At 37.5% G+C, this 14,754-nt stretch overlaps 1 protein-coding gene across 13 annotated transcripts in view; it reads right to left on the minus strand.

The window, feature by feature from the left end:
• The window catches only part of Ahi1 (Abelson helper integration site 1), a 212,360-nt gene that overhangs the window by 28,766 nt on the left and 168,840 nt on the right, over window positions 1-14,754 (minus strand). For 8 of the 13 annotated variants that reach the window (XM_087190009.1, XM_087190014.1, XM_021249541.2 and 5 more), the window contains one exon: window positions 6,088-6,146. The exons of the other annotated variants lie outside the window; for them this stretch is intronic. In XM_087190009.1, coding sequence (XP_087046135.1) covers window positions 6,088-6,146 — 59 coding nt within the window. The remainder of the gene's footprint in view (window positions 1-6,087; window positions 6,147-14,754) is intronic. 13 annotated transcript variants of the gene reach the window in all.

The raw sequence follows: 14,754 nt of genomic DNA on the forward strand, positions 1-14,754 counted from the left end.
GGATTAAAGACCTAAATATTAAAATAGAAACTCTGAACCAGTTAGAGCAGAGGTTAGGTAGAACCCTTGAAGACGTCGGTGTAGGGAAAGATTTTATGAACAAAACCTCAGTTGCCCATGAACTAGCACAAACAGTCAACAAGGGGGATCTCTTCTTATTAAAAGGCTTCTGCACAGCAAGAGAAACCACCAGCAGTGAAGAGACAACCCACAATGTGGGAAAAAATCTTCACCTGCTCTTCCTCAGACAAAGGTCTACTATCTCAAATCTATAAAGAACTTAAAAAGATCAGACCTCCCAAATTTAAAGACCCAATCGAAAAATGGGCAGCTGAAATGAAGAGACATTTCTCAGATAAAGAAGTAGAAACAGCAAATAAATACATGAAAAAATGTTCAACATCACTGGTCATTCGAGAGATGCAAATGAAAACAATGCTGAGATTCCACTTCACTCCAGAAAGAATGGCTGCTATCATGAAATCAACCAATAACAAATGCTGGCGGGGCTGTGGGGAAAGAGGAACCCTGCTCCACTGCTGGTGGGAGTGTAGACTGGTGCAAGCACTGTGGAAATCAGTATGGAGATACCTCAAAGAACTAGGACTGGAAGTCCCATTTGACCCCGCTATTCCACTGCTGGGGATCTTCCCCAAAGAATTAAAAGAATCATACCACAGTGATATATGTGCACCCATGTTCATAGCAGCACTGTTTGTAATAGCTAAAACTTGGCAACAGCCCAAATGCCCATCAACTGGAGGCTGGATAAAGAAAATGTGATTTTTTAATAAAATGGAGTACCACTCAGCCATAAAAAATGAGAAATTACAGACATTTATAGCTAAGTGGATGCACATTGAGGTGATACTCTTAAGTGAAATAAGTAGGACACACATGTGTAAATACCAAATAGTTTCTCTGGTGTGAGAAACTGAAAGTGTAAATAAGGACTAAATGTATAATAGGTAATGTGAAATAGGAAGAAAAGGGGCAAAGGGGAAGGAGGTGGGAGGGCTAGGGGAAAGGATAGAAGGGAATGGGATGAATATGAGAAAATGGAAAAATAGGAACAAAATCTTTGTAATTAGGGAGGACTGGAGGGGTTGAAGGGAGGGCTGGGCAAGGGTGAAAAAGAAGAACCAAGAGGGAATATGTAAAGGTGCAAATTTCCAATGATGAATGTTATTATATTGTATACCTAAAATGTACCAATGATTAGAATGAATAATCGATAATGTAAAATAGGAAGAAAAGGTCCAAAGGGGTAGGGGTAGTGGGAGGGGCAGGGGAAAGGAAAGAAGGGAGAGGAAAAATGCTGAGAAATGGAAAAAATGGAAACAAAGTCTTTGTAAATAGGGAAGGGTGGAGGGCGTGAAGGGAGGGCTAGGAATGGGGAAAAAATAAGAACCAAGATGCATTATGTAAAGGTACAATTCCCAATGAGAAATGTAATTGTGTTGTATACCTATAATGTACCAATAAAAGAATTTAATACAAAAGAAATTCTATCAAGTTAGAGAAAGAGATGTATGACTGTCAGGGGATGAAAGGGAAGAGGAGAAGTGAAAAATTATAAAAATACAATGAAATATATTGGGGAGATGCATATTTAATTACTTTAAATGTGGTAATGATTCACAGGCATATATATATCTATGTTAAAACCAACTCTATTCTTTAAATATGGGCAGTTTTTTGTATATCAAATGTGTCTCATTAAAATGCTAGAAACACATATGTATACACAAAATCTGACTTCGGTAACTCCATGGCTAGCACTCTTTTTTCAAGTATCATTAAGTCCTATCTGGGTAACTTCAGTAATTGGTCCCTGGTTCCACTCCTGTCCATTTATGTGTATGTTCATCTCCAAGACCAGAGTGATAGTCCTCAATTAAGTCACCTCCTCTGTTTAATGGCTATTTCACATCACTTCCCCTGTTTAATGGCTCTCTGTTTCACTCAGTGTAAAAGTCAAAAGCCGTACAATGGCTTGCAAGGTCTTCCTGCTCACTTTGATATTATCCATTCTCTTGTAGCTGCTTACTCCACTCCAGAAACTCCAGCAATTCCCTTACTATCATTTTAGAATACCTGATGTGCTCTTGCCTCAAGACCCTTTGCACTTGTCCCCCACTTACTCATTGTACACATTTTCCTTCTTCCTTCTGCTCTTGTCAGTGAGAACTCTGACATTCCTACTTTAAACTACAACCTTCACATTTCCCTCTCCCATTCCCTATCCATGCTTTGTTTTTCTCCATAGCACAGCGCACATCTGACATAAGAAATTTTACACAAGTAAATAAAATGTTAGCTCTCTGCAGTAAGGATTTTTATCTGTCTACTGTTATGTCTCAGAATCTGAATACTGTGACACGGTAGCTGACCAGTAAATCTGAATTAGCAAACAAGTATGCACTGTGTCTGTCTTCCCTGCCACAGGCAACACTCCTCCACGGAATACACTGCATGTCAGTGCCTAGCACAGCACCCACTATGGAGAGCAGATGATCAGCATTTCCCCCATGGGACTGATGCTCACAAATGAACCACTCTTGTTCATCTAGACAGGCTGCTCCTCATTGCTCCTCTTTACAGCAGCATCTAGGACTAGAACAAGACCAAATTCTTTAGACAGAGAAAAATGTTTGCTCAGGCTTCTGTAAAATATTGCACAAACAGTGAGACACATATCCTAGTCCCACCTTCTGATCATCAGTTGTTCCCTGAACTCTCTCCTGCTGTATTCCTCAAGAGGTACAAGCTCTAGACCATTTTTTTCCTCCGACAGCAAATCCTCAGCCTCAAACCACAGATTAGTCAGTCTCCTTCCACTCTCTCCACTCCAGCTCCCTTCTGTGCTGCTGTACTCTCCCCTTCAGTCTGAAACACATTTCCCTATGCATCACATGCAAATGTTCTCCTCATGTCAAAGCTCCAAAGCCTTATTCCTCGCCCAGGGCTTTGCTAGCTACTCATTCCTCTCTTCCTGTAATTACCACTTGGGTTACTCCATTTATATAACCCCTAATTATACAATCTGTTGCATTCTAAATGCTTACTCCTACTTTCTCACCTACCCTGTGGTACTCTGATATCTCTCAATGCTCTAAGCCTAGTGCTGAGTACATTGTGGTGTCTCACAACAATGGATAGCTTTCATTTCAGAAACAAAGGGGACAAGGGTGGGAAGCCTGCAAATTAGATAATCCAAGTAAGAACCGAGAAGGAAAGATTACAAATAGGATATTTTAGGGCAAAGGGGTGGGCTGTAAATGCCATTTTTATGGAGAGAAGCAATGGGAAGTCTGGAATAGGATTATTATGAAAATGGACAGAGATATATAGTGAAGGGATGATAGGATACTTGGCATTGACACTGGTGGGTGTACTATATTTATTTTTGACATGACTGTTTACAAATAAAGGACTGTGATATGATTGACCATCTGAATTAACCTCTCTGGCCAAAGTTGTTAATGAAATAACGCCTTCTAATGTTAGAAACCCAAACAAACAATCTCCATGAAACTCAATACAGAATATATAAATAACTAGGATACAATAATAATATTTGTTAAGGATTATAAGATTTATAGAAGCTTCATTACAAACTGTGACTTGGGCAGATTAATACAAAACATCACAAGGGTATGAGGTACAAAAAATGAATATTTAAGACCTCTAAGAAAGTGCCTTTGCTAATTAACTTATAAATGGCTTTTCATAATATCTAAAAGACAGCAGTTTTACTTAAATTTATATAAGTTGTACAGAAGTCACTGACATTTCTCAGAAAAAAATATAAGAAATTCAAGTGGAAAGTGTCAAGAGTTAATTCAGATGGTTAATCATATTTGAATGAGCAAAATGTCACAAACTGAAAGGCAGGACCGTAAAGAAATAAAACAAGCCCATGTCCATTTACATGGGTACAGCAGACTCATTCAAAAAGATCTTAATTCATCCTTCAGAGAAAGGCCAAAGGCTTTAAATGAACTTGAACATTTGGACTGAACATTCTAGTGAATTTATTTTTAGAAGGTTCATCGCTTCTCGGCCTTTTGGCTAAGATCAAGTGTATTTTTAGAAGGCTCTTAAGTGCTCTATGTGCAAAAAAAGAAGCTGAGCTATCCTGACAGCCTTTAGAAACAGATGCTGTGAGGCTTACTGGACTTTAATCTGGAGGGCAAGGTACAGATCTGTGCATTACTTGAAAACAGCTATCCAGATGGGTCAGAGTGGTGTGTGGAAGACACTCTTATTTGCATAATATCTAATAAGAAGTTCTAGAAAATTTTTATTAAACACCTTCAAAGATACTGAGAACACTGTTCCCAGAATGTAATAATAGGGTCATATTTTTTGGTTGTTTAAACAGTCTGTCTTCATTCTTTCATTAAAAAAAAAATGCATAATTTGTGATTGGAGATCAGCTCCTTGGGGCCCAGTGACTAAATGATCTATTCTGTAAAATTTCAATTATTCTGAATTTGGAATTGAACATATTGGCAGATGGAAACCAAAGTCTGAGAGACCTGGGGAATGTGCTCGCTGGGCGGGACAGGCAGAGGGAGAGCGCAAGAGGGGCAGAGTTGAATCAGTTGAATATGTTTTGGCACTGTGTCTGCCACATACCACACTTGGGGACACAGGCCAAGCCACAGCCTTTCAGATGTTGTTTTTCCACTGGTAAAACAGGGGTCAGAACACTGGTCTGCCTCTCTTCCAGGGATATTGTAGGGATCAAATGCAATAATGTGGGCAAATGTGCTTTCAGGCCATAAATGCAGTTATACAATTAGCAGCAGGGCTTTTCTCTAAAAAGAAAACTACAAGATGGCACCTTACCAAAGAATCCGTGGACACTGTATCTAGTCAAAAAAAAAACAAATAAAAATCCCTAGGAGCTAGGAACCAGGAGACTTAGGTCTTGGTGCTGGTGCTGATATAAATGTGTGCTTTGAAATTTGCACAAGGCCCCTCTCCTTAGTTTTCTCAACACTAAGAACAGAGGGCTTATGACTCAGTTTTCTAAGATATCTTCTAGATCATGATTCTGTAACCCAAAGTCCACTACATGCCTTTCATCTATAGAATGAAATACCATCTTGTGAGATACTGCGTGGTTCTGACAATTCCTGTAAATTACTGTCATTTCAACCAGAATTTCTGAAGTACAAGAGACAAATTATGCTTCAAACTGTGAAGGGATATAGCAGGGCTAACTTTAACTAATTTTCCTGAAGGAAATTCAGCAAAAATTGTGTGGATCTGTGTGTGAGCATGATGGGAGGGGAGGGACACAGATACCCAAGCTGTTCATGCCATTACATTCATGGTGTCTTTTCTTAGTAATACAATGAATATAAAGTCTGGGCTAATATTAGGTCCCAAAGATAATCTGAAATGATAAAAACAGAGCTATTTTGAGAAGGTTTCTGATGCAAAAATTTTTTTTTGGAATAGAAGAATTTTTATTCACATATTAAATGACACAAGAAGTACCAAATAAAATAGAATTTTGTGAAATAAAAATCCAAAATAAATAACTCAAACACATTAGGCATTTATAGAATATATAACGAGGGCCGGGGATTTAGCTCAGTGGTGCCCTCGCCTGCATCACAAGTGCAAGGTCCTGAGTTCAATCCCCGCTACCGAAAAAAAGAAAAGAAAATATATAACGATAATGTTCTGGGTATTAGCTTTTTTTTTTCTTTAATGCCTTAAAAATCAGGATTTCATAACTTTATTTTTACCACATCATTCACTTGTTTTCAGTTAATGTTATTTCAAAATGTTATCAAACACAAGTAAATGACAAAATAGGTCCTCTAAAGTTTAGTCTGATGTTATTTTACTTACATATTATTTCTTATGGCTTCAGAATAATATGCCTTCTCAATGTACAACCACGAAAACATTCTGCTTAAACTACCTAGACTCTTAAGAACCAAGTATGTGAAATCTAACTTGTAGTGTGATCACATGTTATAGAAAAGGAAGTGGAGAAATTATCCGTAAAAAAACCCAACTCAACTCTTTATCACTGCAAATTACTTAGAAGAAGTGGCTTACTGTGTTCTAGACTGTGAGTCTAGTCTGAAATCCTGGGACTTGCTCTTATTGACTGACTGCTGTGGAAGAAGAAAAACAAGTAGTAAGTCAAAAATGAGGGAAGGCAACACAGTCAATATTCACATGCTGAAAACCCACTAACTTCCTGAACTAGAATGTCTGAATCTGTCCTAAATGTATCTATCACGATAACATATTTGCTCCTGTAGGAAACTAAGGAAGTAGTTCTTCAGGAAGTTTAAGCTCTCTTTATAAACAAAGTTAGTTTTCAGGCGTGTGCTGAAAAATGTGGGTTATCAGCCCAAATTAATCTCCTAGTACTATACGACATATAACTTAAGTTCTGAACTTTCAATATCATATGCTTCTTTTGTAATCTTTTCAATATACTCTGTATTTTTATAGTAATACTTATTGAACTCTATGCAAGATTTTGAATATGAAAGCTCTTTAAATATTTTATAATATTTGTTTAATATATCTTGTTTTTTTCTGGGATCTTCATGAGGCAAACAAACTAATAAATACTTTCAGTGATACCAAGTTGCATTAGACGTTTCCTCTAGAATAGTGCCAAACGAAGCATACTGCAGTAAATAGTGTTTGATATGACAATAGAATATTGCAGAAATCAAGCCACTGTTGCTTAAAATAGACTTTAAAGGTTTCCAAGAGATAATAAGATGTCATGGAAAGGGTCCATTTAATATTCACAAAGAAAATAGTTACTATTTTAAAGTTTTGAATTATGCACAAATGAAAAGATAGATCTATATAATTGTTTAAATTAAAAAATTCAGAAAACAAAAAACCAAAATCAAATGAAAGGAGTATAACTTTCTCTTTCAGTCTTGTTTCAGTAACCATTTTTTCCCAGTGTTATCTCTACTGATGCTCGTTTTGTCCTTTTAGATTTCCTCCTTCACAATCAGATTTCTGCAAGATTATTCTTCAGCAAGATTTGGGACTGAGTATTTTTAAATATTATGCTGCTTATCATAAAGACTCAAGAAGATACTTGCTTTTATAGACCACAATTATGTGTAAAGTTTAAAGTCAAGCATTATTTTAATAAAGTCAAGAATTAGAGAATGAGGAGACCTGGCAAAAGGTGGGAGTTATAAGTTACTCCAAAACGAAAGAAACAATGACACCTTGATTTTTCACTCCTTGTGAAGTTGTTTAGACTCAGTTTTGGAAAAAAATGTATACAAATGAAAATTTTCAAATTCAAAGACTAATTGAGTCTACCTACCCTCAAGTGAACAATCAAAGAAAATCATCAAATCTTAACTCAGCATTGAACACAACAGAATTTTTTCAGTTTCTTTACAGGCTTGCAAAATAAATTCCACACACAGTAAAAATTAGAGGTTGGATGCTTTATTTGTGCCTAAGTATTATTTTTATCTTTTCCCAGGGCAAGACAAGTACCTTACCAAAAATATATGTATGTATATGAACTATTGGATTAAAAAAAAAAGAACTCAACATACAGCTCTAAGCAGAAATTCTCATCAGTTTGAATCTAGTTTTAGAGGTTAAGGGCAGAGAAGTCAAACTGAATTATGCCTCATAAGCCAATGAATGTTATCTGGTGCCACATTCAGGTCTTACTGAGCCTACTCATAAAAGAGTCTGCTCATTTAAAATGTATGCTGTGATGGCCTCAGAAAGTTTGTTTAATGTAGGTTAAAACTTCTTCCTACCATCTTTCTTACTGTATTATTATATTACTTTATTACATATTATAACTGGAATACCCAATTCCTTTTTTATGATACAAAGAACTCTTTGCCTGTGTTCAAATCCTATGTATCCTAAATTAGTAGGGGATCCATATTTCAAAGTTTTAACATTTATCTGAAAAGGTCACCTTTAATCAGGCCCAATATTTCACTTCTAAACACCTTTACTCATTCATTTCTTGGTCTCAGCAGTAGCATGTCATAGGGGTAGTGACTCATGGAGGCAGAGGAGGGGGAAGGAGGTGTTGCTGTGAGCTTGTTTTAATTTAGCTTTAGACAAAAAGGCCCCAAGGCTGGAACACAATCAGCCCACAACACACACACCCCCCCCCCCCCCCCCCCGGCGCCAACAAAGACAAGGAGCATGAGTGCCCTTATTTCCCTCCTTCCCATACACAACCCTCAGACATTTGTTTTGTGACTTCATTTCCTCTTCATGGCTACCCCTGACGTGGAGAGGAGGGGATGAAGACAGGAAGATAAGCAAAGCAAAGATGACAGATGAAAGGACCAGGCTATAGAGACTCCCACTTCCTAAACACTCACAACTTCTAGGGATGGTTTTCATTTACATGAAAAGAATGATTAATGGGATGAATGTAAGTGCCTCTCCTAATGATGTGGAGATTTATCGGTGAATAGCTTTGTAAGAGAGATGGACTTTATTTTTTGAGACAGGGTCTTGCTATATAGTTCAGGCTGGTCTTGAACTCACTATGTAGCCCGGGCTGGCCTCAAACTCATGGTGATCTTCCTGCCTCAGCCTCCCGGATGCTAGGATTGCAGGTGTGTGCCATTACACTCAGGAATTTTCAAAAACAGGACTCAAGAAAGGAAAAATGACAACTAGGGTTGATGATTAAATTCTAGTCTTGGTTCTGTCATTAACTCTGTGTGGCTTGAGTAAACCACTTACCCTCTTTGTGTGTGTGTGTGTGTGCACGCGCGCTTGTGTTTCTTGTTGTTACTGTTTACCTGAAGAGAATATGGAAACTCAAAATAAAAGCATAAGCTATCATAGTACCTTTCTTTTAATTTATAGATGAGGAAATGTAGGCCCAGAGTTACCATGAAAAAACAGAAGTAGTCTGAATGTTACACTAGCGTTTTTCCTTTTCTTTCTTTTTTTTGAGACAGGGTCTTACTATGCAGTTCAGTGAGTTCTTGAACTCACTAAGTTGCCCACACTGGCCTTGAACTCTCAGTCCTCTTGCCTCAGCCTCCTGAGTGCTGGGATTATAGGTATGTGCCACTGCACCCAGCTTTACACTAGAAAGCCTCATATATAAACATGTGAAAGTGGAAGAAGTGGATAAAACTAGGCTTGCAAGGACTGGCACCCAGTCTCCTAGCCCTATAATTGATTTTTTGACTTAAGAATTTATTATTGATGATGTATCTGATTTTAGTCTAAATCTCCCAATTATAATACCCATCTTTTAGAAAAAAAGCACAAGAATTCAATCTTTTGCATTGAGATGTAGTTTCTAGAAGATTGTATCAAACAATAAAGATCATTTTGATTCATGACATTGTAGTTTTGGATATTAATTGTGCCAACTGAAAAAACCAACAACAAATACATCTGGAGCCTCATCTATGAGAAAGGCACTGTGCCAGATGTCCCGGGGATGCAACACTGAGTGAGCAGGAGCAGGAGCTGTTATAGTTTAATGGAGAAAGGTTGTGAGAGTGAGATACACATTATATAAAGTTAAAAGGGAGCTACATGGAAATTTAGGGAGAGAGGCCTCAATTTGTAATTGGAGGTTCCTAAGAAGGATTCACAGAGGATGGAACATCTAGCTAGACTGTAAGAGATAAGCTGAAATTCTGATAACTGGAGAAGTATAAAAACTGGTAAGCCTGAGAAAGCACAGTGGGCAAAGGTTTGAGGGTGTGTCTGACAAGGCAGCATATGCAGAAGAGTGGTTTGGAAGAAAAGGAAAAACAGGCGAAACTTCTATTTGATTTTTAAAGAGAGCTAGACAAAAACTTAGGAGAAATGGACTTCATGGACAGATATGGGGCCAACTAAGATTTCTGTGCCGGTCAGTCAAGAGACTTGGTTTCTTTTAGCAAAGTATCTCCAGTAGGCAGATCAAAGGCACATTAAAGACTAGAGAATAGGGGAGGGAGACTGCTGTAGGCAGAGACCAGGGCGTGAACCAGGCAGGTGCTCTTATATAGCAATATTCTTCCCAAGTTCTTTCTACTCAGTTTACTCTTGTTAGAGTGGCATTCCTCCAGGCCTTGTCTTCGATAGCATCCTTTTCCTTTCTCATTCTTTATACACCTCTATTCCTAAGGACCCAACCAGCATGTTTGTGCTAATGACTTTTAAATCAATATTCTGAGCTGAGATCTTAAGTTTTCTTCAAAATCACCTAGCAATTGTTGGTTTTTTCTGAAAGGACACCTGGGTCCATCAATTTTCATCAAGATCGCCTAGCAAATCTGAGTTTTCAGTGAAATCTCTCCTGAGCCCACAGATGCCTGAAAGATAATATGCGACTGGCTGCTGCACAGGTGCTGCAGACTTCCATGTTGCAGACTGAAGTTCTTCCTATGTTCTTTTACACTGACGTGTTCAAATTAAAAATCTAGATTTCTTTTCCTTCACATGCCTTTAGTCTCCTTACCATTTTTGCCTTGGACTATTTCAACAATCCCTACTGATCTTATTTCCTTTATTAATACTTTTTCAAGTACTGTATTTTCAGATTTTCACACAGCTTTTTTTGTTGCTACTGGTGCCAGGACTTGAACCCAGGGACTTGCAAATGTTAAGCACACAGCTCTACCGTGGAGCCACATTCCAGCCCTAGAATGATCTTTTGAAATGGTCAATTTGATCATGTCACTTCTCTGCTTTAAACACTTTGATGGGTCCCTACTCCGCTCAGGACCTTCTTGATCCTGTCCATTTACTGGGCTTCAGCTTTTTCTCCTGCCAACCTTGCCTCGTAGGCTACGGCCATGATGCAACATGAAGCCATGTTAGGCTTTTGCACAAACTACTTCTAGTCCCTCCAATGTATCCCTTAAAAACTAGCTCCCCTTAGAACTAACTTATCCACTTCTTACTAAATGGTCTCAGTTTCCATTCACTATCCTTTCATTGTTTATTTTTTTTATTTTTTATTTTAAAAATTTTTTTTGGGTACCGGGGATCGAACTTGGGTCCTTGCGCTTGCGCAGCAGGCGACGAAACCACTGAGCTAAATCCCCGGCCCCCTTTCATTGTTTATATGTTTAGTCTTAATTGATTATTTGACTAAAGTCATTTCTACCCATTAGACTGAAAAACAAAGACTATTTCTGATTTACTGAACACAACAGTATTCAGACTTCATCCTACCACAGTGCCTGGTAAAACAGTAGGAATCCAGTATACCTATTAAGCAAATGATGAAGGTGCTAATATAGGTGGGTGGGCCAGGATTGAGATCACTGCATGAGGCCCAAAAGAATGCAAGAGGAAAATGACCAAAAACACAAGTAGAGAGGTCTGCTATAGAATGTCATGTTTTCCTTTAAAAAAATTTTACTTTTATTAGTACATGTTTGCAGTACTATATCATATAACGATTACATTCTTCATGGGGAGTTGGTACATGCACATAAGACATCTTAATTCTTTTTTTCATCCCTTTCCTCTCCCTCTCTCCATCTCTTTATCCCTTTCCCTTCCTATTATCTTTTATTTTGCTCTTTAATTTATGCTTTGGGTTTTGCATATAAGAGAGACCATGTGATATTCAAATTTGAGTGATTTATTTCATTTACATTATGGTCTCAAGGAGCATCCATTTTCCTACAAATGACTGATTTATCCTTTATGGCACAGTATACTCCACTGTGTATAAATGGAAAATTTTCTTTATTCATTTGTTGATGGACATATAGGCTGCTTCCAACATTTAGCTATCATGAGTTGTGCTGCTATAAACATGGGTATGCATATATCACTGTAGTATGTCTCTTTTGGGAAGATATCTAGAAAGGGAATACCTGGGGCAAATGGAATTTCTAGTTTTAGTTTTCTGAGGACTTTCCACATTGATTTCCACAGTGGTTATACTAGTTTACATTTCTACCAATATTGTAGAAGGGTTCCTTTTCCCCTGCAGCCTCACCAGTATGTTATTTGATTTTTTGTTGATAATCCTTTGTTCTGTAGTAAGGTGGAATCTCAGTGTTGTTTTAATTTGCATTTCTCTAGTGGCCACAGATGCTGAATGTTTTTTCATGTATTCTGACCATTTGTAGTTCTTCTGAGAAGTGTCTGTGCATTTCAGTTGCCCATTTTTTGACTGGATCTTTTATTTTGGGGGTTTAAGTTTTTGAGTTCTTTATATATTCTAGACACTCCTCTGTTTGAGGAATAGTTGGCACAATTTTTTTCTCCGATTCTATAGGTTGTCTCTTCACTCTGTTGGTTGCTTCTTTTGTTGTACAGAAGTTTTAAAATTTGACATGATCCTATTTGTTGATTCTTGGTATTATTTCTTGTACAACTGGAGTTCTGTTCAGAAAGTCCTTGGCTATGCCTATGTCTTCAAGAGTTTTACCTATTTAATTTCCCAGTGGATTGTTTTTAACATTTAGAGCTTTTATCTATTTTGATTTTTGTTTAGTACATGTGAGAGGTATGGGTCTAGGTGCAATGTTCTGCATGTGTACAGCCAGGTTCCCCAGCAGCATTTGTTTAAGAGGCTATCTTTCCTCCAGGATGTTTTTGGCTCCTTTGTCAAAGATCAGATAGGTGAATGTGACTAGTGTTGTTTCTGTATCATCTATTCCATTTCACTGATCCACGTCTGTTTTTGTGCCAATACCATACTGTTGTTTTTTTTTAAGTATCACTGTAGCTTTGTAGCATAATTTGAAGTCTGCAAATGTGACACCTCCTACCTTGCTCTTGTTGCCCAGGACCAGGTCTCTTCTGATTTCACGTGAATTATAAGATTGTTTTCTCTAGTCCTGTAAGGAATGCTACTGGTATTTTCATTGGGACTGCATTAAATCCATATACAGTATCAGTTTTGGGGCATATGGTCATTTTGACTATCTTGGTTCTGCCTATCCAGGAACAGGGGATATATCTTTTATGTTCTGATGTCCTCTTTGATCTCTTTTTTGAGAGTACTTTAGTTTTTACTTCTTTGGTTAGGTTAATTCCTAAGTATTTAATTTTTCTTCACGCTATTGTGAATGGTATTGTATTGTTTGTATGTATATTTATTTTGGAGACAGGGTCTCGCTATGTAGCCCAGGCTGGCTTTTAACTTGCTGTGATCCTCCTGCTTCAGCCTTCTGAGTGCTGGGATTACTAGTATGTACCCTTATGCCCAGCTAGTTTCCTAATTTCTTTTTCATTACTGATATACAGGAATGCTATTATTTTTGTGCGATTTTATATTGTGCTACATTACTGATTTTGGTTATTAATTCTAGGACTCTTTTGGTGGAATTTTTTTGTCGTCTATGTAGGGGATCACGTTATCTGCAAATAATAATTTGACTTCTTCCTTTCCTATATATATATATATATATATATATATATATATATAAATCCCTTTCTTTTTTAAATTTTATTTTATTAGTACACGTTTGGAGTACATAATGATTACATTCGTTGTGTCATGCTGGTGGATGTATATAACACATTTTAATTCCTTTTTTCATCCCCTTTCCCTGCCTTCTCTCTCTCCTTCCATCTCCTGATTCCCTTCCCATTTGAGAAAGATCTGTCTCCCTACTTCCTATTATCTTTTATTTTGTTCTTTATTTATAATTTGGATTTCTCATATAAGAGAAACCATGTGATATTTCTTTATTTTTTTCTGTTGCCAGATTGCTCCAGTTAATGTTTCAAGAACTATATTAAGCAGTGGTGGTGATAGTGGATCCCCTTGTCTTATTCCTGATTTTAGTGTACTTCCCCCATTTAATATGATGTTGGCTATTGGTTTCTTACAAATGGGTTTTATCAGACTGAGAAAAGGTCCTTCTATTTTCTTCAGGGTTTTTTTGGTTTTTTTTTTGAGACAGGGTCTCGTTGTGTAGTTCAGTCTTCCCTTGAACCTACTCTGTAGCCCAGGCTGGCCTCAAACTCATGGGAATCCTCCCACCTCAGCCTTCCAAGTGCTGGGATTACAGACATGTGCCACCACACCCAGCTAAAGGGTTTTCCTTTTCTTTTATCATGAAGGGATGTTGGATTTAATTTGTACCTGTACATGATATACCTTGATTCTTTTTTTCACCCTTTCCTTCCCCTCCTTTCAACCCCTCTTCCCTTCTTTATTTACAAAAGCTTTGTTTCCATTTTTTCCTTCTGTGTTCTTTTTTCCTTTTCCCTCCCCTTCCTACTTCCATGGCCTTTTCTGTGTTTACTGAGATGATTATTTGATTTCTTTTTGGTCCTTTTTTCTGTTTATTTGATGTATTTTATTTACTGATTTCTCTATGTTGAACTATACCCGCATCTAGAGAACACCTGCAGAAGGTGGGTAAAATTACAGAAATATAGAGAAAGTAGGAATGAAAATCTGAGGGAATTTCTGTTAGATGGTATCTCTTTAAAGAACAGGAACCAAGGTCATCTGGAAGTAAGAGGTTAGCAACTTGAGAAATGTGGACATTATTTTTTGACCAGGTGTGAGAGAATAAGGGTAGTGAGTCAAATGGAAAGAACAAAAAAAGATGACTAAGACCACGGGCCTCACTGAGGCAGGTAATCACAAACCTGATATAGAGACAGTCAAAACAGTAATGTGATTCTTTTTAAAGCAATGGTTAAATACCAGAGTAGAAGTGAGAAAAAAATAGACAAATGGTTTACACCCAGGCTAGGGGACTGGTGAGACAAGTTGCACATTCCAAGTACTACTTAATCTGGCATCAACATGCT

This window comes from Heterocephalus glaber, unplaced genomic scaffold, assembly GCF_053883595.1.
Source record: "Heterocephalus glaber isolate CG9 unplaced genomic scaffold, H.glaber_assembly_v1.0 deba00001550, whole genome shotgun sequence".
NCBI classification, from domain to species: domain Eukaryota; kingdom Metazoa; phylum Chordata; class Mammalia; order Rodentia; family Bathyergidae; genus Heterocephalus; species Heterocephalus glaber.